This window comes from Eleginops maclovinus, chromosome 12 (genome assembly GCF_036324505.1).
Source record: "Eleginops maclovinus isolate JMC-PN-2008 ecotype Puerto Natales chromosome 12, JC_Emac_rtc_rv5, whole genome shotgun sequence".
In the NCBI taxonomy this organism is placed as follows: Eukaryota; Metazoa; Chordata; class Actinopteri; order Perciformes; family Eleginopidae; genus Eleginops; species Eleginops maclovinus.
In genome coordinates this window covers 5,287,663-5,313,257 of record NC_086360.1, presented here as the reverse complement: position 1 = coordinate 5,313,257, position 25,595 = coordinate 5,287,663, and the positions used below count along the sequence as shown (strand labels likewise).

Below are 25,595 nucleotides of genomic sequence, written 5' to 3'. Positions count from 1 at the left end.
TTGCTTTTTTGGGCTGTGCCCGGCCGGGCTCCGTGGCAAGCCCAGCCACCAGACGCTCGCTGACGAGTCCTCCTTTTGGGCCTGGCTCCAGAAGGGGACTCCGGGCTTCGTCCGGGCCGGGTATCCTCGCTTTTCTGTTTGTTTCTCATGAGATCTTTTGAAGAGTGGTGTCATCTTAGTTAAAAGCTTTAATAAAAAGGTGAGTTTTAAGAAGTGATTTAAAAGATGTCACTGATTCTGCCAGCCTTAGATTCTCGGGCAGGGAGTTCCAGAGCTGCGGAGCTCTGACGGAGCCTATTTTGGGAAAACCGTTAAGAGCTTTAAAAGTAATCACTCAAATCTTAAAATCAATTCTAAAGCAGAGAGGTAGCCAGTGAAGAGGGTTTAAATCAGGGGTGGTGTCATCTAGCCTTCTGGTATTTGTTAAAACTCTTGCTGCAGCATTTTGACACAAGTTGAAGGGAATATGTTGGGCTGTCTGTCTTCTTCTGCTGTTCCCTTTACTGCTCACTTCCTCTCCGTGTTCTTCTGTTGGTTTCTCAACTAGAAGTCATAATTTAAGGGGTTATTTTTCAAAATGTTCTTTAGGGGGAGCATACCCCTGGGCCTGCCTAGCATTGCTCGGTCACCATCTTCCACAGCCCTACTGTTTCCTCAGCAACAGTCATGACATGCTTGGCAGCGGGGTGTTAGCCAGTATAAAGAACCCCTGAAATGCCCAAAATGACCAATCAGAATGGAGTATTCAACCAAGCCTTGTAATAGTAAAATTCAAAATTGACTTATTTAATTTTTTAATTGGCATACTTGTTTTAACCCGAACTATTTGTAGCCAATTACGATTTTTTCCCTTTCCCTTTCATAACATGTGTGTTGTTGCAGTTGCATCTGAAGCATTATGACGGTAGGGATAACAATTTAAATGGGTAAATATAATCAATATTACTATCTGTAATTCAGAGAAATATTCGCTAAATGATCCCGGTTTAACTTCGTCATTTGAACCCTGGGTGATGCATCACTGTTTAGTGATTCAAAACATGTTCTACTTGCAGGGAAGTTAGATTCAGCCGAGTTACGTCTCGGTTTAGTTAACGTGTCTTTTCCTGAAAGTAAGTCTTGCATTCTGTGTGTTTTCTGTGTGTGGCAGAGGTGACGGTGAGAGACTCTGAACTGAAGAGGTGTGAGAAGGACAAGCGAGTGTGTGTCACTGACCTCAAACACTGTGGCTCTCCAACACCATCTATACAAAGTGAACAAACACACTCACATTCAGCACTCAGTCAGCAGTGGTAGAATAAAACAAAGTACATTTACTCAAGTAATACAGTAGACTTATGTATAGAACCTTTACAGCCAATATATTTAATTATTATTAAAATATGCATTACCACATCAAATACTGTTTTCATGTCATCTTACTCTGTTTTACATGTAGTTCACTTATTTTGTCTTTTATCTTGCACCATTGTGTTCCTTGCACCATACTCTTGCTCCATTTGCTCATTTTCAGGTTTATATTTGCATGTAGTGTCTCTAGTGTGACATGCTTTAATGTTCAAAAAGCTCTTTTCTCATACTGCCTGTGCTGCAACACCTCTTTTCACCCTCTGTCTGAAACCACAGCCCAGTCTGCTCTGAACAAAATAGGGCTCCTTTATTCCCCCCTTTATTGGCGCATTATCACATGTGCATATAACCATACAACCTTTGAATCTTTAAGTGTAGATGTGGAGGACTAAAGCAATGTAGCAATGTCAGTTCAGATTTGCGGTGCATTTAACGTTTATTTCACCACCATAAAGCCCTCTGTTGTTTTCCTACAGAGACACTGAACATGTCCTGTTACTACCAGATATCACACAGATCTATGACATGTGAGTGGAGTCAAGATTCAGACAGCCACATTGAATCTGACGTCTCTCTCATCTTCAGCAGGTACACTGATTAAATGAAGGCTGTTTACTAATTAATACATTTTTTGGAAGCTGTTTCCCAGTTTTAGGTTCTGTTTATTTCTGTACCTGTGTTATAAGAAGTAATTTTACTTTAATAAAAGTTGCAATTCCACAATGTGTAAATACTCAGTTAGTATTAATCCTGCATTCAAAATTGCACTTCATTATAAGTACAAGAGTATTAACATAAAAATATAATGTATGGCCCGGGATAATTGTATTATGTTATGTATGTATTAATACAGCTCTGGAAAAATGAATTATTCTCTGGTTTTACTATTTATAGGTATGTCTTTTAATGTATTCTGTAAACTACTGACAACATGTTTCTGTGTTGGAATTCAACAGACACTGTAACGGCTGCCATAACATTTGGAGTGGTCTCTTAATTTTTTCCAGAGCTGTATGTTCACTATGCTGGTTGACAGGGGCAAGTTACACCATAACACTTCCATTAGAAAAAACGCAGCAGTTTCAACAACGACGAAAACCATAAAAGCAAAACACATGCAAATAACGAAACATCTTACCCAGCTTGACAACACATGCAGCATTTAGAAAACATTCAGCAACTTAACAAAACAAGCGCAGCAGTGACTAAAAGCGCTGCATTAACACAATGCTATAAATACAAAGCCCTGCAAGAAGCACAAAACACAACGGACACTAAAAAGTGATGCACACATCTGGGACTGGGGCACTGAATGAGGTTCAGGGATTATAAAATTGACCAACTGTCACTGGAAATGTACCTAAATTGTTAGTTTGTTGGCTTCATATCTGCTGTAAGCTAGCTAGCTAACGTAGTCATTTCAAATGTACTTACAATGTTACATACTTACTTTGCGAAAGTAACAATTTGCCAATTGTATAATCCCAGAATGCAACCAGCGCTCCGGTCCCAGCTGTGTGCGTCACTTAGTGTCTCCTGGTTTCCATTGTGTTGTTTTTTTGTTTGTTTGTTTTGTTGCAGCGTTTCGGTTAACGCTGCACATGTTCCGCTAAATTGGTTAATGTTTTGTAAATGCTCCGCGTGTTGTTTCTTAATTTATGTGTTTGGCACATTTAAAAAAAATAAAGTCTTATTCTCCATTTATTCCCTTTCTCCCACTCTTTTTCTTTTTCAGCGTAAATGAAATCATCTCCTGTAAGGGAATATTCTTCCGTGCAGCTGTCCTCAATGTAACAGCCAGGATCAAAAACTATGTGATGAAGGAGATCTGGTCCAAACCTCACACTGTGTTTCTTTACAATGCAAGTGAGTGGCACAGATATTTCATCACTTCCTAACCCACTAACAATGACGGAAGAAGTACTCAAATCTTTTATTGAAACAGGCCCTATTACTGGATACTTCTCTTCTTTACTTCCCTGTAGTGTCTTATATAGACACACGAGTATCTGGGCATGGTAGTGCATGCTCACTATGGGTTTTGCTTAACCCTCCGCTGACCTCGCCTCAGTCAAATGAATGTTTGGCTATCGCTCCAACACATTGTATGTGATTGGCTTAGGTGCAATACACTAAAAGGGGTAGTTCAGGATTTTGGACAAAGTACCTAATTTCCAAGTTAGCCAGTGTGCTATTTATCAGAGGAGACCAACACATTTCATCCAGTCCTTGTTGCAGAGTTCTCTTGTGCTAGGCTGGCGCAAGTCAACGGTTTCTGCTAGCCTGCTATTACAAACAGTTGTACCCACTCCACAGTACACCCAAGACAAATAAATTAAAACGCCAGACTATCGATATAAATGTCTGTGTTGATAGAATCATTTTAGAAATAAAACTATCCTTGCATCGCAGTGATCGCATTACATTTTGAGGGACTAGTTCCTCAGCAGCGGCGGAATCATACTTTGCTCCGGTTAGTTGTGTAGTAACGATGCTGCGTCGAAAAGTAAACAGAGAAGCGTACTCCAGTCGGGACACCTAGGAGTACAGTGGGATTGAAGCATTGGATGGTAAACGAACGACTAGGCAACATGGTGATTCAGTGTGCATGTCCACATTGTAAACTAACATTAAGCGGCCAGCTAACCAATCAGAGCAGACTGGGCCCTGGTTTCAGACAGAGGGTGCAAAGAGGTGCTGCAGGCAGGATGAGAAACATAAAGAGCTTTTTGAACATTAAAGCATGGAGACATGTCCCAGTAGAGGCACTAAATACAAATATGAACCTAAAAATTAGCAAAATAGGGCCCCTTTAAATAAAAGTAGTCATAGGCTACATCACGGTAGAAATACTCTGGCGCAAGTCAAAGTATTGCATTTAACATTTTACTTATACTTAGGTATTGGCATCAGATATACTTAACTTAAGTACCATAAGTAAAATTACTTTTGCCATTTTGGAATAATATCTTTTGTGCTGCTAGATTATAATTAGTGATCCATATATTTGTTAATTTTTTTATTTTGCAGCTGGTAAAGGTGGAGCTAACCTTAAAATATGTTAAAACTGCCAGGTATCTTGATAATAATACATCATCATTTATGAGATTTTTTATTCACAAAATGTAACTGCAAAGTTGCTAGTGTTATCGAATGAAAAAAATGACTTTAAAAATGTTACTGAAGTACAGTACTCGAGTAAATGTACTTTGTTACTTTCCACCGCTACCTAGCAACGACTGTGATACCAGCACACTTTAATCTTCAACTGCTGCTAAGTCTTTGTTTCCTCTCCTCAGTCAAACCCTCTACACCTGTATTAACTGTACTTGGCTCCACTGAGGACTCTGTCGTTGTGTCTTGGAGAAGCAGCAGTGACGGCAGCTGTCGGCTTCGCTACAGAATGAACAACACTCCCATATGGACTCTGGTTAGTTAAAACTCTGGTCACCTAATGTATGAGAACATTTAACTCAGTACATTAACTCAATTGCCGTACGTATAGTACATAGACGAAAACATAACTTTACTTATATAAAGGTATTTTCTTAATATACTTTTTACAGGCTCATGATTCGGTCCCGTCACATCAGGATCAGACATTGAACTACACAATGAAAGACCTCCTGACGTTTACCATCTACCAGGCTGGCGTTGCCTGCAGAGAGGAACCCGGCTTCTTCAGCGACTGGAGTTCTGACGTCAGCGCGAGGACGCTGGACAGGGGTAACAGTTTACATTGAAACAGAAATTCAATTATAGGCTGAAAATCAGAAGAAGTGTTTCCATAAAATGATTTAAATACTTTCTCAGCATAACTTGCTATAGAGTGGTTCAAATTTTAGTCTCGACGTGAATGATTTTGTGCAAATGTGTTAAGTAGCTTAAATGTTTGTTTGCCCCAGAGCTTTTTGTCTGCAATATTCCAAAATCCAATAAAAGAAAATTGCATTGCTTTTAGTCACTCTTGCGATGCCAGCTTCTGGGTCGGTCTACCAAAATACGTCATAACTGCACCATTCTATAGTTTATACCAATAACATGAATACATTTTTTTTTGGAGCAGTCAAATCAGCTGGGAATATTTTGCTTTTTCTTTGCCAGTGCCGTCCAGGCCTCCAAAGGTGTGTTATAGAGTGGAAAAAAGAGACTCTGATGGATCCTTACTCCTTCATCTCATGTGGAAGGTATTTCGGAGTTCATTTTTAATAGTCATCTATGAAATGGTTTCCCTATTCAGCCCAAAAATAATATAGTAATATCAAAATATGAAAGACAGACTATTGAACTTATTACTGGTTTAATGTTAGGTCGTATTGAATGACCTGCTTGCATGTGTATAATCGCATGTGTGTGTGTGTAGCTAATCCTCTGTGCAAATATATTTGCAGTCTTTAGGAAGTCATTTAGCTGTTAGACTTACTGTAATGCTGGACTTATAATCAGCATTTCACATTACAGAGATGTTGCATCTGTCAAGGGTTTAGCACATGTTGGATCCTAAAGGTACGTTCACACCATACATGTAAGGTCAACGCAAAGACGCGGATAGACACAAATTTTGGCAAATGGTGAATGAAATTTCACAACATAAAGCCACAGTCAAACTTGTGCGAGTAATGCGGTGCGAATCATCGCGTCACATTCGGTGTGAACCACCATTACACAGTAGAAGACAGGATGCAGGTATAAAAGTGTAAAATAAAAGTTACCTTTAGTAAATAAAGCTGAACCGAGGGGACTAGACAAGGTAAAATAAAACCATAAAAACAGACAGTGGACACGAGCAGAGACACAGGCAGGAACATTGACAACAAACCAACAAAGAACACAAGGGGAGACAGACCTAAATTCACACAAGACAAATCCCAGAGACAAGACACAGCTGGAGGGGTAGTGAAACACAGGTGAACACAATCAGACAATCACACAGATCGGAAAAAACAAGGAAGGAAGTAAAAAAAGACGCGAGACAAAATACATTTAAATACATTTAAATATAAAACAGTAGATGACATTACACCTGAGGCCTGTACTACAAAAAAGGATTTGGGGTTAGCGAAGTAGCTTCGGGGTTAACTCTGAGTTTTCGGTCCTACGACGCTGGTTCACTTCTTACCGGGGTAGATCGCCATGGTAACTTGTGCTTTACAACTTACCCGGAAGAGGTTATTATATGTTTGAGATAAGAGATCAATTTGAGTGAAAGCACCGCCTGCTGATCAATCAGAGCTCTGTGCATGGAGTTTAAATAAATAGAATCATATTCCAGTCTCAAGGAAGACGGTTTCAGAACTATCTGACTATTATTCAATAAGCTGTAAGAAGAAGAAGATGAAGATGGACCTTTTTTGAATCCCTGAAGGGGAGATTCAGTTTTCCACTCTGTTTTATATACAGTGCATGCACATGCAGTTGCAAAGTTACATAAAGTAAACAAAGTTTAACTGCATATTTTTCTCATGTGATAGATTACTCTTCATTCATGAGGCATGACGCTGCACTTTCAGTATGCATCTCCATGTTTGTACTCCATGTCAAATGTTGGCAACGCTGCCCCTTTCATGTAAGCGCGCTGGTAGCTAGACTGAGAAACCCTGGGTTGAATTATCAAGTAATAAGCATCATTGTAGAACCGATTATCGTGATCGCGTTTGTTAGGGTTTGTTAAGCCAGAAAACTACAAGGTCTGTTGAACTGGTTCGTAGTACAGGCCTCTGGATCATGACAGAATCTGTCAGTATATGGAAATGCTAGTTATTAAAAAGAAAAACAGGAATATTTATTTATTCATTTCAAATGCATGACCAAAAATGTCAGTAGTGTAAATCATAAACATGTTGGTTGACTAACACAAATATAACCCTAACATACAATATCTAATATGTTGGAGTGTACTAATGATACTTAAATCTCTAATGAAATCTGGTATAAAATGTCTTGTGCTTATCCTTTGCTCTGCAGCATCTCGACCTCCCTGATGCCGGTGTTCGTATCCTTGGATACCAGGTGAGCTACACGCCGGTGAAGAATCAGCCGGTGCAGGACAGTTTCATTCAAAATTTCACCGGGTCAATGGTGCTCCTGGTGGTGAAGGAGGGGAACCGCAGCGTCACGGTTTCAGCGTTCAACACGGCTGGCTATGGACCTGCTGCTCATCTCAGCATTGACACACAAAGGCAAAGTGGTGAGTGCCAACTAGGTTTATTTCATATAAATAATACGTTTTTATAGAAGGGACATGTTGAGGTAAACAAAGAAGCAAAGGAGTCTGTAATATAAGTGAAATCTGCAAAAAGTTGCCCACAAGATCAGATATTAAGCTTCGGCTCTCCACTTTTGCAATATCCTGTGTGAGTGTTTATTTTCGTGTTTTTCTTGCAGAGAAGGAAGCTACAGAGCAGCATCAAGATGTTGAGATAAATCCTATTGCAACACGACACTTCTCTAGTCAAATGTTCTCCGATTTAGTCTCGAATGTGTTTGAGCTATTTGAAAATTGAGAACTGTGCAAGGCACGAGATTCGATAAGTTCCCAGTTAAGTCATGGTTACAGATTGAATTCTGAATATTTATTTTGCTTCATATTGAGATCATGATTTATGGGTCTCTATGAACAACCTGTCCAGGAATTACTCTGCTCCTGAGCGTTCAAAGACTCACTTTCCCCATCACTAATAATTCTTGGGTGGATTTCTGCAGCTCTCCCGCCGGTCAGGAACTTGTGGGTTTCCAGTTCTTCCCTGGCTTTGAAAGGCCTTTTTGTCCAATGGGAGAACCCCACAGTCCTGCCCTCTGACCCACCTGTCAGCCATCTTGCCATTCATTGGCGTTCCAAGGATCGTCCATCTACTAGCCGTGGGACCACAGTGGACAGCTTCACCACCTCCACTGTCATACAAGGTGAAACTTGCAACGTAACGTTTGGCTAAAGAAAGATACTTGAGTTCTTGTACTTTTTATGGTAGTATGTATCTTTGAATACATTTACATAAATTACGATCAACTAACCCCCAAACAGGAAGCAAAAAACCCAATCAATTTAATCAAAGATAGATATTTTGTCTTTTACATTACATTATATTACATGTTTTATCCAAAGCGACTTAAATACACTCAATACTGTCGGCAATCCCCACAGGAGCAACTTGGAGTGAAGCGTCTTGCCACAGCGACATGCTGACTTGTCAACAAATCCAACCAACATTTAATGTGTCCAACATGTTTTGTGTATCAAATCCTGATTCTTCCTCCATTCCATGTAAATCTATTGTTGCACAAAAACTTTTAAAATCATATCAGTGAGCTCACACTTATACTAGGTCACATGTTCCTTTGTTACCATGAACACACACACACACACACACACACACACACACACACACACACACACACTGAAAATGTATTATTATTCCTGCTGCCATTAAACACTCACAGGAGCACTAAATGTGGATAATCCACTACTGAAAGTAGTCCCCAACAAAAGTACCACTTCCTGTTTGTTTGATAATGTTTTTTAATGTTCTTGTTTTTTTCATTGTATTTATTTACAAGAACCAAATAAAGAATAAAACCAGCATTTTTCTTTGAATTGAGGGAATCTATACGAACGCTTGATAATCATTATGCTGGATTGTTCAAATGGAAAGGATCTCATCTTTGACATGTAACATCATCTAAAATACATCTCTTTCATATTTCAACTTTAACGTTGCTGTTAAAACCAGACATCTTTTGCTGCTCCGTCACACTAAAAGCCTTCAGGTGGGAAATGTGTGACTGTATTTTACTGAGCAGCTAGACTTTTACTTGAAAGGGCAGCAGGACAAAAGACACTCTTTTAAAATAAGGCGCTTTAGTTGAAGGGGTCCTATTATGCTTTTCAGGGTTTTCCCTTTCCTGTAGTGTGTTATATCCCCCCCCTCCCACCTGAAACGCCTCCATTGGATTATTTTGTTCACTTCCGTAACAGAGCTTCTATTGGATAGCGCTCGAACACATTGTACGTGATGGGTCAAGGGGCGGGACATCCCTAACCAATTGACCAATCCCAACAGAGCCAGCCAGCTAATCAATCAGAGCAGACAGAGGGTGAAAAGAGGTGCTGCAGCACAGGCAGTATGAGAAACATAAAGAGCTTTTTGATCATTAAAGCATGGAGACATGTCACAGTTGAGGAGATGAGCATCATTTTGAGAACATAAACAGTTGGTTCTATGTACAGTATGTGAACTAACAGTGTGTGGTGTGTTTACAGATGTTGACCCTGAAGAGTCCTACCTGATTACTGTGTTCCCCGTCTATAACCAGCAGTGTGGATCTCCTCAGTCGCTGCCTGCCAGTCTGCAGCAGGGAGGTGAACATGGTTGTGATGATGATTGCATCCACACTTTTGAACAAAGCAACATAATAATCCAGCCCAACCCGCAATGTCCACCCTCAGCAAACACCTTATCTACCTACTCAGCAGGCCATTTGTAATGAATGGATATTAGAATAGGAAACTGAAGGTGGACGTTTGCAAAATTCTCCCAGTCTCATGTGTGTATGTACAGAGAATATTAGTGTACAAGCCAATTAACGCTCCAAGTGTAAAGGTAGGAACCAATCTTTTTTGATGCATGTTCCGTGGGAAAGCAAAACAGTTTTTGGCTTAATTGTAGAGGCTAAACCAGCACTTCCAGCTCTGACGGCGCAGCCTAAACAAATGTTTTTTTGCATGTTTGTTTGTGAATGTATGCCCATGTGTGTGTGTTCAAAAACAGTTTGGCCTTCTGGTGGAACCCGCATCAACAAACGCTGTTTCCTACCTTTATACCTGGAACGCTAATTAGCTCCTATAATTAGTTTGAAAAAATGTTGGAAGAAACAAAAAAAGAGAGATTGAGAAGAATCTCGTGGCTTTTTCTCTTTGGCATTAGAAAGGACTTTTTAATCAATTGAAAAAAAGGTTTGAAAGAAATGATTCAGATAAAGTTACACTTCTATCAGTTTTTTTTACTATGTTAGTAGAGAAAACTTGACGATACATACATTTAATGCATACCAGAAACAAAAGTGTCTTTCTTTAACAGATTTGGAATCAAAGAGGAGCATGATAGTATTAGACAAATTATTGGCACTTCTACCGAAGAATACTGCACTGAACATAATTTGCTAACTTGGGTCGGAAGATGGAAAAAAGCTTTGTCACCACATCATCATATTCAGAATGAGAGTTATTGTGTGAATTGGATATTATACAACCCTTTTATGAATGGAATATTGGGTTCCAACTAATATGTGAATTTACAATACATGGATTGTCACAAAAACATCATCTACAGGACCGAAAAACCTTCACACTGACGTCCAACAGGACTTGTTTTTTTGTGTGTTTTCTCAGCTCTTGTGGAGGCGGTACAACTGAAGGTAGTGACCGTGACCAAGACGACAGTAAAAGTGGAGTGGGTGTGGCAAAGGAAGGCTGAATCAGTCACAGAGAAGAGATATAGAGTGAGACTGAGGAGAGACTCAGAGAGACAAAGTAGGTGTTCTTCTAAACCGTGTCTTCATAGACGAAGATGTTATAATCATGGGTGTTGGCAGCCATGCAAATGCATTCTGGTCGCACCATATTGTGGTTACAGAGAGAATGTGCGTCATGCTGTCTACTAGTAAGTTGCATCAAGTTGAGGTATAGGTTACTTTATGCAAATCAGGGGCATCCAGTGTGCCTTGCTGCTTCTGGAAACTCCCAAAAAGTTACATTTTTTGCAACATTCAATCTGAAATTAATAATAGATTGCAGGTTCCAGGTATTTTTTCGACAAACGAAAGAGATCAATTTTCCAAAGGAGCCCCCAAATTGGTGGGTTTAAAAGTCCCAGGCGGCTAAAGCCCCTGCGTACAACAGCGCTTCCTCTGAACCAAACAATTCATGTTAGCCCTGTTAGCTGCTAGCATTGTTAGCTGCTAGCATTGTTAGCTGCTAGCCACCAGTTGAGAGCTTTGTGGAGGCAAACCTTCTGCTCTGAATTTCAAACTGAAACATTAAAATACCTTTTTATTAGGAACTCCCACTCCGGTAACTCGCTCAAAATACACACTATCTTATATAAAACTTAATGATATCATAAGGCGCTCAAAATAGCAAGCGTAAGTACGGATGAAGATGAATTGAGACAAAGCAATGTATTTCCGCACTGCTGTTTGGAAGCTAAAAGTGAATCTGTTGGTTCATTATTTTAAAACTTGACTGTAAATGTTTCTTTAGTCACATTTCCAAGTTGTTTGATGATCCATCAGTGGATAAAGAGCCTGTTTTCTCCTTTCAGCTCTGTCGCTGTGGCCGGACCAAAGGCAGCTCACCTTCATCAACCTGAAACCTAACACTGAGTATTCTCTTCTCCTATTGGCTGATAATGAAACTAGAAGCATCATCCCTGTGAGAACAAACTTTGGTGAGTATAACTTGTTTTCCAAAAGCAAAATGCCATTTATAAGTCCCCAGTGTATTTGAACTGTTGGATATTAAGAAGTGATCTCCTTTCCTAAAACAGTAGTTAGGACAAGATATGATTTGTTGTTTAGAGGATGTTATGTTTGGCCTTTTTTGCTATATGTGGTAGATTTCCTCTCCATCGTGCTTAAAGAGCTGATATAACATACCATTATTTGGATATAATACAACACATTTTTGGATATCATTATATGGCATTAGGGTTGTCTTTTCCTGGTTTTAAAAACTGTATTGAGTTCAATTGAATATGAATATACCTGACTTTTTATATGTTCAACTTAAATTAGTCATTATACTCTATGGGCATTATTGATGATTAATTTCCCAAAATCTCACTGGGTAAATATTTATATTTTATACAGCACCAATAGTCAACGTTTAAATTCATTGATAAAAAAAGATCAGTTACGATGCCTGAACAACATTTTGTTGAACTTGACAACACATGCACAGCATTAAGAAAACATTCACCATCTTGAGGAAAGTGGGCAAGGTTTACAAAAAGCTCTGCATAAACAAAACACTGCAAATAAAAAAGGAGCTGAAAACACAACGGAAACAGGGACACTAAAAAGTGATGCACAAAGTTTGGAGCACTTGTTGATGTTTAGGGATTATAAAGTCACTGTCCCTGTTTCCGTTGTGTTTTGAGCTTTTTGCAACATTTCGTTTATACAGGGATTTACGTAAACGTATTTTTTGTACCTTTTGTGATCAGGCAAGACATCCAGGAGGAAATGCATAAATAAAATAACACACAATTCCACAAGTATGTGCCCCATGGTCCAAGTGTTTCTTGTTTACTGTGGTATCTGCAGTGTGATTTCATGAAGAGGAATACAAACATTTAGTAATCCTTTGATTCTGACATTACCAAGAATTTTTCGTTTCAGATGAGGTGCTAGCGGTGACTACAGTAACGCCTCTGCTGCTTCTGGCTGTTACCATATTCATAGTCTCAATCCTGTGCAGGACTGTGTAAGTCAAAACACACACACACGGCCACATCTGAGGGCTCCAATAAATAAAACGTGAATACGCTTAGTGGTTGGTGGCTGGTGATTGGATGCATTATTTTTTACATCATTATGTGAAAAAATGTTGCTTTTCATAAGCTCAGAAATGACAGCAGTTTCAGCTTTGTGACGTTGCTTTTTTCCCACTGATCATAACTTTTCAAAACAAGGATTATTTTCTCTCTTCGTCTTTAACACCTTTACTCTGCAGCTGCAGGTCGTATTTCTTTCCACCCATCTCCAGTCCTCGGGGCAGTTCAACAGGCCGGTGGCTGATGGACCCTAATCACCATGTGAGTTGCTTAAAACTGCTGTGTTAATGTCTTTTGGGCTTCAGTCAGATTCAGATTCAAACCAAACAACGTCAAAGAGACAATCCTGTTTAATACGTTTCTCATATTCAGTTTAAAATGTTAAATCTTTTTTCCCCTCAATTTTTATGTGAACATTTAAATGCGACGGATTATTTCAATGTTCAATATATGTTGCGAAAAAATTCACTTTTTAAACCATTTAATCTTGTGATTTTGTAATTTTTAAATCTTATGCTTAATGACAATTGACAGACATTATTAAGCTCTTCATTTCATTACATAAATCTTCCCTGTCACCTAATGTAGTATTCAAATATTTGACCTCCCCCCAAAAAATAAATCATTGCATTATCTGCATCATTCAATAAATCAGATAAAAAACTGAAATACAACTCTTTCTATTGCAAAAGGTTAATGGACATTAATGTGTCTTTCCTTATACAAATCCAATCAATTATTCCACTCAACAGAAAACTGCAGAGAGAAACATCCTACATATTGAAGATTTCCAGGTGATGGATGTACTTGGTGAGAATGGTCTCATCACGATTGGACCAAACCCTCAATACTCCTCAGAAGAGGACCTTCATGAAAACGATCTGCTGTCAATCAGCCAGCTCAGCACTAAACGGTCAGCCCTGGAAGTGGACATAGAGTATATTCCTGATGCTCCAGTAACAACAAAACACCCACTAATTCCTCTCCAGTCCTATGAAGCTGACTATGGATTGAATTGTCAAAAATGTGAAAGAGTTTTCAGATCTGAGGAGAGCCGAGAGGCAGATGCTGCTCTACCGAGTCAAAAAAATGATGTTGGCATCTGCTTTCCAGAGGTAGAGCACAAGCCAGACGACTTTTCTGCGAGAAGCCATCAGACAGAAGCCACTCTAAAATGTCATTTTCTGGAATTAATGGCAAACCGATGCGTTGATCAGATAACATGGGAGTCAGAGTACGTGGTAAAGTCTTCCTTTCTGGGGAAAACAGATGTGTGAACATTGTTCTATTATGGTCAGTGAGACTGATTTTACAGAACACTGTTGCCTCACTTCGAAAACTGCAGATAAAGACTGAATAAACAACATCAGTGCTGCAGGCTGAGTCAAAGGCACAGGAGGACTAGTAAGGGATGAGGTTTAAAGATATTCACTTCCATTACACAGCAAATAAAAACATTACCTTGGAATTTGATAAGGAAGTACAATCCTAATTTTACACTAGAGCAAAGTTCTGCAGGTCAGATGCAAACACTGGACCTGTGCAATTAGGACAAGGGTTTGATTAGATGGGAGGCTCTAGCATGTAGGCTATCTGGGCTTCTCACTTTGAGCTAGATAACCATTTTTAACCAAGTAGTTGATGCATCTAGAATTGTCTGCCTTTTTTCTATCAAAATAGCTAGCACTGTCTCAAAAAGTAGCTAAAAGTCTCCAGATGACATCATACTCTCACATCTGCGTATTGCTGATGTCATGTGGATAATTAGCATCAAGCTAACTGTCCATAGACTGTGATCACTTATTACTCTGAGCAGCAAGCAATGGAAATAGTTTCTAAATAGCAGTCAATCCTAGATAATATTCAATCAATTTATCTTCCTGGCTTAGACTTGGCTAATAGGGAACCAATCTAGAGTGAACGTCAGCCAATTGGAATGCTGGTTGATTGATCGTTGATCCCTGGCACCTACGGTCAACGTACCAAGCTGTCCTTTGGCAAGACACTAAACCCCAAATTTCTCCTGAAGGCAGATGGTGTTTGAGTGAATGTTTATCGTTTCTCATGAGCAAGTAGGACCTGGTCTGGTAGCATTTACCTCTGCATGAGTGTGGGGGTTAATGAATGAATGCTGACTGTTGGTAACCCTTTAAGTGGTTGCAAAGAGTAGTTCTGAGTCTCAATTAGGATCCCTCCCTTAGTACACTGCATGTCTTGCACTGTTATGAAGTGCGTACATTTCAACCTGTAGCGTTTTCTTGGATTGCACCAGCTGCTGGAAGTGACAAAAGCTTGCTAGCTGGCAACGTTTGTATGCAATAACACATTTTTACACTGTAGCCAAAAAAACATCAAGTATAGGATTGCCGCAATAATGGTTGGTCTAGATTTGTTCAATAGTTTTATATCCCAGTATCGCTGTTTTTGTCTAATTATAGATTCAAATGTTTTGCAAAAGTGTCCTTAACTTTGTGCAGTTGCATTATACTCAAACCATCATCACATTCTGAGTCGAAGTTCAAAACTGAAAATCGGAGATGGCTGTTACTTTCAAGTAAAGGTTTATTGTTGATCATCTTTCCCATCTTTAACAGTTCTGTCTTCGTCTTTCTCTGCAGGTGTTGTACAGGCTACACACATAGGAGCGGTGCGTTCAAATGATTTGGATTTAACGGTGACAACAAAACACATACAGTGGGGCAAAAAAGTATTTAGTCAGCCACCAATTGTGCAAGTTCTCCCATTTAAAAAGATGAGAGAGGCCTGTAATTTTTATCATAGGTATACCTCAACTATGAGAGACAGAATGAGAAAAATAAATCCAGAAAATCACATTGTAGGATTTTTAAAGAATTTATTTTCAAATTATTGTGGAAAATAAGTATTTGGTCAATAACAAAAGTTCATCTCAATACTTTGTTATATACCCTTTGTTGGCAATGACAGAGGTCAAACGTTTTCTGTAAGTCTTCACAAGGTTTCCACACACTGTTGCTGGTATTTTGGCCCATTCCTCCATGCAGATCTCCTCTAAAGCAGTGATGTTTTGGGGCTGTCGCTGGGCAACACGGACTTTCAACTCCCTCCAAAGATTTTCTATGGGGTTGAGATCTGGAGACTGGCTAGGCCACTCCAGGACCTTGAAATGCTTCTTACGAAGCCACTCCTTCGTTGCCCTGGCGGTGTGTTTGGGATCATTGTCATGCTGAAAGACCCAGCCACGCTTCATCTTCAGTGCCCTTGCTGATGGAAGGAGGTTTTCACTCAAAATCTCACGATACATGGCCCCATTCATTCTTTCCTTTACACGGATCAGTCGTCCTGGTCCCTTTGCAGAAAAGCAGCACCAAAGCATGATGTTTCCACCCCCATGCTTCACAGTAGGTATGGTGTTCTTTGGATGCAACTCTGCATTCTTTCTCCTCCAAACACGACGAGTTTAGTTTTTACCAAAAAGTTATATTTTGGTTTCATCTGACCATATGACATTCTCCCAATCCTCTTCTGGATCATCCAAATGCCCTCTAGCAAACTTCAGACGGGCCTGGACATGTACTGGCTTAAGCAGGGGGACACGTCTGGAACTGCAGGATTTAAGTCCCTGGCGGCGTAGTGTGTTACTGATGGTAGCCTCTGTGACTTTGGTCCCAGCTCTCTGCAGGTCATTCACTAGGTCCCCCCGTGTGGTTCTGGGATTTTTGCTCACCGTTCTTGTGATCATTTTGACCCCACGGGGTGAGATCCTGCGTGGAGCCCCAGATCGAGGGAGATTAGCAGTGGTCTTGTATGTCTTCCATTTTCTAATAATTGCTCCCACAGTTGATTTCTTCACACCAAGCTGCTTACCTATTGCAGATTCAGTTTTCCCAGCCTGGTGCAGGTCTACAATTTTGTCTCTGGTCTCCTTTGACAGCTCTTTGGTCTTGGCCATAGTGGAGTTTGGAGTATGACTGTTTGAGGTTGTGGACAGGTGTCTTTTATACTGATAACGAGTTCAAAAAGGTGCCATTAATACAGGTAACGAGTGGAGGACAGAGGAGCCTCTTAAAGAAGAAGTTACAGGTCTGTGAGAGCCAGAAATCTTGCTTGTTTGTAGGTGACCAAATACTTATTTTACCGAGGAATTTACCAATTAATTCATTAAAAATCCTACAATGTGATTTTCTGGATTTTTTTTTCTCATTCTGTCTCTCATAGTTGAGGTATGCCTATGATGAAAATTACAGGCCTCTCTCATCTTTTTAAATGGGAGAACTTGCACAATTGGTGGCTGACTAAATACTTTTTTGCCCCACTGTATACACACTGTGTCCTGTACAGGCAGCCGAATCTGGCTCAACGGTAATGTAGCTGGTTTGGTTAATAAAGTAGCAATAGTTCTGACTGCTTCTGGTTCATAGATCCACCTTATGGTCTGGAAGTTAAGTGCTAAAGGTTGGAGGTTAGAGGTTAGAGTTCATGCCGATCCAGTGTCGGATCAGCTGGTGGGCGATGGTCTGCCTGGGAGGAATGGTGAAGGCTGGACGGGTTCCTCTGAAAGAGTCAATCACCTAAGCCGGGGAAAAAATGATTTACAGTTAGAATCAAAAGCAGTATTTAAAAAATAAATGATTTTATATTCTTTTGCTCAGAAAACAGCAATATTGTTAGCCTTTCCTCAGACTCCCCATTCACACTTCTACTCTGCTATCATACAGAATCCACCACATTATTCTGCATGACAGTCCAAGAAGGAAAATATACGTTTTAATATTTTCCAAGCGGTGTTGACGTTTTATGAGTTGCTTAAGTTTGTAATATTTTGAGTTTGTTCATTGTGATGAAAGTAATAGTTTGAATTGTAAAATAAATATTTGTGTTACTTCAGAAAGAAGAAACGACTTTGTAGAAGATTCATTTTCTATCTATTAAGATTTGTTCACATTATTAATTCATAATTGTGTTATTATAAAATATGATTAGTAATATGTCCTGTAAATGTGATAATTTTAATTTAAATGTGAATGTTTTCTCTAATATGTGCAAAAAAAAACAAAAACCCCTAAAATTATAGTTTAAATAATATAATTTGTATCAGAGACAACAGCTGAACCATCTTGATGACAGTGAGCCATAACCTCCCAAAATTACTGCTAAATTTTAAAGTGCTATATTAGTATGTATAACTATTAATATCTCACTGTTGTTATTATGAACAGCAGCAGCAGTGTTTATAGTAGAATTTCTAATGTTAGAACCTGTTGCCGTTGAAACCACCGAGCTTCCTCGATCTCCTTCTCGTCCACTTTGATGTCAGTCGATATGGCAACAGCCAGGCAGCCAATCATGAGATTGGAGGGCATCGGCCATGGCTGGCAGGAGATGTACTGAACGGGCCCGACCTTCACTCCGCTCTCCTCCTCAACCTCCCTCCTCACCGCCTCCTCCAACGTCTCCCCTGCAGGAAGGGGTTGAAGTAAGCGTACGGTGGCCGACAGCTGCAAACGTGCTACAACAGCCCACAACATTTATATTACGGGGAACTTGCTACAGTTTCAAAAACGATGCAAATGAAAAAAGTTTGAAAAAGTTTGATTGTCTTATTTTAACAATGTGATCGCATTATTTCAGATCTGCTGTAATCTAGCTAGCTAACGTAGCGCACCCACTCATTGCAAATATACTGCCGAAACATTGACAATTATAAAACTGCTAACTCTGCCAACAGTTGGACAACTTTATAATCCCCGAACGTCAACAAACGTTCCAGTCCCAGCTATGTGCATCACTTTGTGTCCCCGTTTCTGTTGTCTTGTGAGCTTATTACAGCATTTTGTTTATGCAGCACTGTAAGTAAACTCGCTCCATGTGTTGTCTAGTTGGTGAAGATGTTTCTTCAGTCGCATGTGTTTTGGCACATTTGTGTTATATTTACAATGATTTTGAATGTGCAGCATGTTTCTCCAAATGGAAGTGTTTTGGATTGTTGTAGCGTGTTTGCATGGGTCCGTACTTTGGTTAGTAGCTTTGTAGAGCAAGCTTTGAGGCGTAGATTTAACGTTAAGGTTTGGGTAAGTCAATGTAGTGTGATGTTTACCAGGCTCTATGAATCCAGCCAGACAGGAGAACATGCCAACAGGGAAAATCTTCTTTCTTCCCAGTAAACACTGGTTTCCATCAGGGTGGATCACCAGCATGATGACCACTGGGTCTGAAAACACACACAGCTTCATTTTAAACCTCTTACAAAAAAATCATAAACTATGGAAATCTACATATGTACTGCATTCATAGGTGAAAAGTGTTTTCAACCACACGTGACCTGCACATTTTACATGTTCCCTCATCAGCCTAAATGCATGAGTCTATGGAATTGAGATGTGTGCTTTCCCAACTTGTGTTTTTGCACAGCTCAATAATCTGCAGACTTCTACACTGAGTATTTAAAGCATTAATAAAAAGCTGATTAGGTTTGGAGCTCTGTACCGACTCGTGGGTAGCATGTGTTATGAACCCCCTTGAGGCTCCTGCAGTCTGAGTTCAGGCAGCTCCTCTTGTATCCGCCCTCCTCCACCCTGGTGCTGCTGCCACATGTCGGACAAAAGCTGTAGCGGCTGTGCCAGGCCAACACCGATCGAGCTTGAGCTACAATTCCTGCACGACCAAGAGAGGGAACAAGGGTTATTCATTTAGTTCAGGCTTAAGTCTGGGGGGGCCAATCAAGGCCTGTGGTCAGATTTTATATGGTCCACAAATTCAGTTTTATAATGTTTAATTCATGGCCCGTCAGCGATGCCAACATGTAATACATGTTCAAATGCAAATAGTCTTGTCACTTCATGGTGGCAGCATCATCCTGTCTGGCTGCGTTAACCAGTAAGTGACCACTTCTCAAACATTTCTGCCAAGGCCACTGTAGCTAAAATAAGCAGAGCTGATAGCCCATTTCAGGAAAGATGCAACTTTATGCTACCTTAACTCAAAGCCCCGCCAGATGGTTCTCTCCAGAACATCAAAGTTATATTTACTGTTGATGTTAATCGAGTTACAACGTGTACGCCACGTCCTACACACACCAGTTGTGGTATAAAATTGCATAAATTGAACATACTCAGATAAAGTACAAGCGCCCCAAGATAGAAGAAGTACAGTACTTGAGTAACCGCACTACAATTTGTGGCTACCGCTTGCAGGCCGATTACCTCAAATAAAATTTCCTTTTAAAAAGGTACATTTAAAACAGATAGAAACTGTGATTCATTTGCAACTAATTGCAATTAATCCCAAGTTGAAATCATAATTGCCATGAGATATTTTTATTGATTGTCAGCCCTAATTTGTATATAGCTTTTATGGTTCAGGAGGGACCATCGGCATCTACACGTTATCAAATCTGTCCTTCTTTGAAGTCAGTACGGAGTTAGGTGGTTTTAGAGTATTTTATCATACAATAATACAATCTGTTGGTGTAAACAGAGACTGCATGTTCCTCACCTGCCTCTTCCTCGCTGAACTTCAGCAGGTCTCTGTTGGGCGTCTTTGGGAAGCAGCAGTTCTTTTCTCTGCAGCGTTTAAGAAGTTCAGCAGAGTCTTCGTCAGTGTTGACGGCAAACCAAGCAGGTGGCTCTCGCATACCATCTACTGTCTGAGAGGAGGGTTTCTTCCTCTTCTCCACCCCCAGGAAGATAAGCACAGTCGCAGGTTTCTGGAGAAGATCTTTAACTGTCTCATATCTGAACCGACACAGCTGGTTCTCACCCTGTTGGAATCACAACCATTAGATTAAACTAAGGTACATATTTACAATAAGGGTTTAGGAATACCTTGTAATTCATTTAATAATTAGGTTGTGAACACTTTATAAATCATTAATAAGCTTTTATAAGACACGAGGTAAACAAAGCACCAAGGTGGATGGGGGGAGAATCAACTCAGTGATCAACAGATACCATGGACGTTGGCTGATGATGAAGACGGAGTAAGCTAGGTAGCCAATATAAGGCTTAGTCATCTTGCCAAATAGTGAACCTGTGTTGATGTATGAAAACTATGTTAGAACTGGTTATAAATGGTGCTTAATGATTAATAAAGTGTTAATAATTATAAACCCTTTATGATTCCTTTATAAGGGTAGTCTTAATGTAAAGTGGTACCAAAACGAAAGACAAACTGACTAAACTGTCACTTCAACTAGCTAGTGGCTACTTGGAAGACTTCACAACAAACTACTATATTGTTTTCAGATGCGTACAGCTGAATGCTTTAACAGCTAAATCTGCATTCACATGAAACACAGTAAAAGCTTAACAGATCACCAAAACTTATTTTCAAACGTGATGGTTCGATTCAAGTAGATTACCAACATTTGCCTTCAGTTACACACCCCTGCGTTGTCGTCCTCCTGCAGGCTCGTGACCATGGGGCTACAGTTGGAGAACAGGAGGTAGACTGTGTTTGGGCCGCTCTGTTTATCCTCCAACCAGACCTTGTCGGTCCTCTTGGCGCTGAGCCGGTCCAGCGTCTCTCTGCTGAAGTAGTTCTCCTGCTGGTGGAGGTCAGCCCCCGGCAGGACCCGCTGGCTTCCGTCATCCGTGCGGCCCAGCAGATTAGAGATGTGTCTGTGGCCCCAGAACTTGGCGATATCGTAGGCGGTCTGTGACGAGCTGTTCACGGAGAACTTGTCACAGCTCGAGGATCCAAAACAAAGATAGAGATTTTAGGATACGTGATGCATCTGTAAGGAATGAAGTGAGGTGGAACACAAATATTTTGTATTTTGCATCGTTTTTGTAACTATTGCGTTTCTTCTAGTGGAAGTGATTTGGGCCGTTCAAGTCGTTTTCCCATCAGCCACCGTACTTCTGTTACCACTGTGTACATTACTAAAGCCAAGCAAAAAAATAAAACTACACTGCAACAATTAAAACGATCAACTTACAATTTTTCCCCCGTCAACAGCTTTTAAGTATTTTTTATTCTTTAAAGGTCCCCTATTATGCTTTTCCAGTTATAACCCGTCCTTTCGTGTTATGTAGCTTTTTCTGCAGGTAAACGGTCTGCAGTCTCAAACCCTCAAAGTACACCCTGTAGTGAGTAAAACTCTAAAGCAGAAAAGACGTGTCTATGCTGCCCTCCCACGCCTCGTTGGAGATTTTTCTTTTTCCATTTTATTCTTCCGGTTGCTATTGACGTCACTAAACCTGGAGACCAATCGGCAAGTTGGCACGCCCATAGCTATAGACCGATAGGCCCACCCTCTGCCAACCCACCATTTACTGTTGGAAGGCTGAAATGTCAAGGAAGTACTGTGCCCTGAAATGTGAGGGGAAGTGTCATCTGTTTGTTTTACCGAAGGCAGTACCACAAAAAGTCAGTGGTTGAAATGTATTTTAACACTGTTCCTTCAACGGTTCGAAGTACTGTACTGTGTGCCCGGCATTTCACGGAGGACAGCTTCAAAAACCTTGCACAGGTTGATGCCAATATGCAAAGCGTGCAGTACTGAAGGACGAGGCTGTTCCTACTTTGTTTCAGTTCTAACATCTGAAATGTAAGAGCGATACAAACTAAAAACGTTCCACTGTGAAACTGGCTGCTCCAGTCTACTGTGGGACGGTGGATAAGGTCCATCACGTTGGACAGTGTCATTTTCTGGATCGGGGTCCGGTTCAAACATATATGGCTGTACCGCCGTCATTGTACATAAACTGATGCTCAGTTGTGACGGGAAGGCTGGAAAAGCACTGTTAGACAGAGGCGGAGCCTCTCTGGTTGTTGACCATTCATAACAGAGTGGGCGAGCTGACCAATCAGAGCACACTCATAGGGAGGGGAGCAGGAGCTCCGACAAGGCGTTAGGACAGAGGGTGAATAGAGATACTATACAGAGATGCTGTATGAGAAAACCAATGTGATTTTGGAACATTGAACAATGTAAATCAATTCTAGTACACCTCAACAATGGAATTATGATCAGTAAAAACAGCCACAATATGGGACCTTTAAGTACAAATATTAAGTTTATCTTCATAACTTTGCTTTAAATGTGGTGAAGCCACATTTAAGTGGTATATCCAATATCTTTTTTGGGAGTAAGTATTTTTAGTTTTCAGTTTTCTCCTTATATCAGCTCTTTACCCATGTGCCAGCAGCGCCTCCACTACAGGGTAATGTCCGTTGCGAGCCCCGAGCATCAGCGCTGTCCAGCCGCTGTATCCTGTCTGTTTGATGAGCGAGGAGCTTTGGGACAGCATCGTGGACACCTGGTTCAGGTCTCCTCTGGCAGCGGCATCCAGAAACCTCTCCACCATCTCCTCCTTCGCACTCAGTTGGAGGCTCGTCATTCCAGCTGCCTGGGTAACAAAATAAAAAATCTCCTTTTGAAATATGAAATCAGAATGAATACATGTTATTCAGTTATCTAAACTACAATGTAAACGGTGGTTGTAAAATATATTCAGAAAATGTTCTTAAGAACAAGTCCTAATACGACAAGAATAAACATAAAGAAATAGCTAATTTTTCCGAAGAAATGTTCAGTTATCTTTTTTACTTTATGATTTTTCTGTAAATAACATTACTGCTGCATGGATCTGGATGTTGCATTTTACTACTGTAGATTTGATGAGATTAGATTTGCTTTATTGCACAGAATACAAGAAATGAAATGTAGTTAGCATCTAACAACAATTGCAGGGTAAAGTGTAGTATTATCAAAGTATGTGAAAGTGACAGGTATAAAAAGCTAAAGTAAATATAGTAATAACAGTATTTATGGAGTAATTAAACAGGAGTATACAATTGAATTGTTGCTAGAGATTGTGTCTTTTCCGAGCAATTGATTGTACAGAATTTCCGTTAAATGGGACATTTCTCTGACTATAATTTTGGCGGGCTTCGGAACACTGGAAAATGAGTCATATAAACACATATACAGTTTAATATATTTACAATTTTGACACATTTGAAAATGTTGTTTTTTAATGGCTAAACACATATTGAATGAAACAAAACTATGCTGTTAACTGCTACCTATAATACTTATAAATTATTAAATTAAATTAAAGATTAAAATAAAGAAGATAAACATTAATTTGACTCTGTGACTTTAAATATTGGTCTCCCTCAACCTTACTGGTGCAAACAGCTGTCAATCAATCTTAAGTTAAGCCAATGGTATAACACTGTTACGAAATGCAGCAAACATTAGCAGCTTGCAAAACAGTCTATGTGCAAAACACGTGTTGCGGCTTTAATATTCACATAATGAATAAACTGAATCAATTGTTACAGTGTTCACTACAGAATAATGATTATATGCAAAGCGATACAGCACTCACAATAGGGATATCAGTCAGACTGCAACACACGGTATGCTATCTGTGAGGACAGTTATGATATTAAGGTAGGTAATGTATTTTTCACAGCTGGAAATACACGGACATCAGCCTGTGTGTTTGATTACAGTAAACTTGAGAGGATCAGATGACGTTATTTAAAGTCTTCCGGTCTCTCTGATGCCGTCTATGTCCTGGAAATACCTTTACCATTTGTTCCTAACTTCAGTGAACACAGCATTTGTAAATATGAATGAGTCTCACCTTTTTTAAGCTCAGCTCCTGCTTCTCTTCCGTCCAGAAAGTAGTTTGAATAAAAGGTCACAAGCTGCGTTCAAGAGCAACAACGACGTTGTACAACTGTGCTGCCTTCAGGTGATCCTTAAACTACCGTATTTCTGATACTCAGAGCGAAATTTGCCACTTTGTTTTGCTTTTGAGACAAACCGCTTAAAAGTTAGGATAGACCCATTTCTGTAGGTTTCCAAAGTGTACTGTTGTTTGCCTGTATGTTTTTATTAACGTTAAGTAGTAGAAGTAAAAAGAAGATAATAATGTAAAAGAAACATCCCCAATCCTCCCCAGTTTTATTTATGTTATTGGTCACATTATTTCTTTATGTTTAACTTTATATATGCACTTGTTTCTTTTTTAAATAAGCTACTTGCTACCATACCATAAGAGTCCTGCCTATTATTTAACTTAATTCGTCATCCTTTGTTTTAGCTGTTGTGTTTATTTCTGCAAAAAACGATGAAAACATTTGGGTCAAATGCATTGGATTGTCACAAATACTTGGCTTATAAAACAAATTCTAAATCACTGGCAAACACATATCTTAGATCAATGCCTTAACCCTTTGTAATTATATGAAACACAAATTAAGCATGTATAAACAGTAAGTCATTCTTTACACACACAACAAAGTGTCAAAATTAAATTCTTTAGAAAGAAGAAGATTCACTATACACTTTGTCATTAAGAACATTTATGCTGGAGGTTCGAAATGAATTAGAGGAATAATATAACTAAGTAATAAGGTAAAATCATTAAGCTAAGAAATTGTTGCCACTAATGATGATTTTTCTTCATAAAATCCCCTTCATTTGCTCTATAGAAATCAGTTAGGATTTCAAATCATACGTTTCTGACCACGTAAAAAAACTAATTTAATTGTTGGAAATTACTCAGAAGCTTCTTTGTACCTTGTCTAAGACATAAAATCAAAAATAATCTGCCGATGGGAAACGAGTGCACATAGTACTTTTGCATCACAACCAGGGCACACTGGTGACGTTTTACTACCCCAAATGCGATGGCGTTTTTCCAGCTGTTATTCATTCATTGATATTTTTTTCAAAAACATGTTAAAAACGTTGAA

The 25,595-nt window shown here is 39.6% G+C and overlaps 2 protein-coding genes across 4 annotated transcripts in view; one reads left to right on the top strand and one right to left on the bottom strand.

Moving 5' to 3' along the window:
• The window catches only part of LOC134873385 (interleukin-6 receptor subunit beta), a 31,278-nt gene extending 15,663 nt beyond the window's left edge, over nucleotides 1-15,615 (top strand). The window contains exons 3-16 of one of the 2 annotated variants that reach the window (XM_063896937.1): nucleotides 1,151-1,252; nucleotides 1,827-1,938; nucleotides 3,086-3,216; nucleotides 4,650-4,780; nucleotides 4,917-5,076; nucleotides 5,455-5,537; nucleotides 7,315-7,537; nucleotides 8,053-8,253; nucleotides 9,608-9,706; nucleotides 10,736-10,876; nucleotides 11,667-11,792; nucleotides 12,745-12,829; nucleotides 13,079-13,160; nucleotides 13,652-15,615. In XM_063896937.1, coding sequence (XP_063753007.1) covers nucleotides 1,151-1,252; nucleotides 1,827-1,938; nucleotides 3,086-3,216; nucleotides 4,650-4,780; nucleotides 4,917-5,076; nucleotides 5,455-5,537; nucleotides 7,315-7,537; nucleotides 8,053-8,253; nucleotides 9,608-9,706; nucleotides 10,736-10,876; nucleotides 11,667-11,792; nucleotides 12,745-12,829; nucleotides 13,079-13,160; nucleotides 13,652-14,176 — 2,201 coding nt within the window. In that variant the 3' untranslated portion in view covers nucleotides 14,177-15,615. Of the gene's footprint in view, nucleotides 1-1,150; nucleotides 1,253-1,826; nucleotides 1,939-3,085; nucleotides 3,217-4,649; nucleotides 4,781-4,916; nucleotides 5,077-5,454; nucleotides 5,538-7,314; nucleotides 7,538-8,052; nucleotides 8,254-9,607; nucleotides 9,707-10,708; nucleotides 10,877-11,666; nucleotides 11,793-12,744; nucleotides 12,830-13,078; nucleotides 13,161-13,651 lie in introns of both variants that reach the window. The other variant, XM_063896938.1, reaches the window with a different exon arrangement.
• On the bottom strand, nucleotides 15,444-24,591 carry nudt12 (nudix (nucleoside diphosphate linked moiety X)-type motif 12). 2 transcript variants are annotated; one of them, XM_063896939.1, is made up of 9 exons: nucleotides 24,479-24,591; nucleotides 23,016-23,230; nucleotides 21,262-21,565; nucleotides 20,373-20,637; nucleotides 19,365-19,532; nucleotides 18,976-19,089; nucleotides 18,137-18,336; nucleotides 17,199-17,449; nucleotides 15,444-15,591 (listed from the first exon to the last, which is right to left on the bottom strand). In XM_063896939.1, the coding sequence occupies exons 2-8, from the start codon at nucleotides 23,219-23,221 to the stop codon at nucleotides 17,342-17,344; spliced, it is 1,365 nt and encodes a 454-aa protein (XP_063753009.1). In that variant the 5' UTR covers nucleotides 23,222-23,230; nucleotides 24,479-24,591; the 3' UTR covers nucleotides 15,444-15,591; nucleotides 17,199-17,341. The 2 variants fall into 2 exon arrangements, with proteins under 2 accessions (XP_063753009.1, XP_063753010.1); XM_063896940.1 differs by having other exon boundaries at nucleotides 23,016-23,254; nucleotides 24,479-24,504.
• Between the last annotated feature and the right edge of the window lie 1,004 nt (nucleotides 24,592-25,595).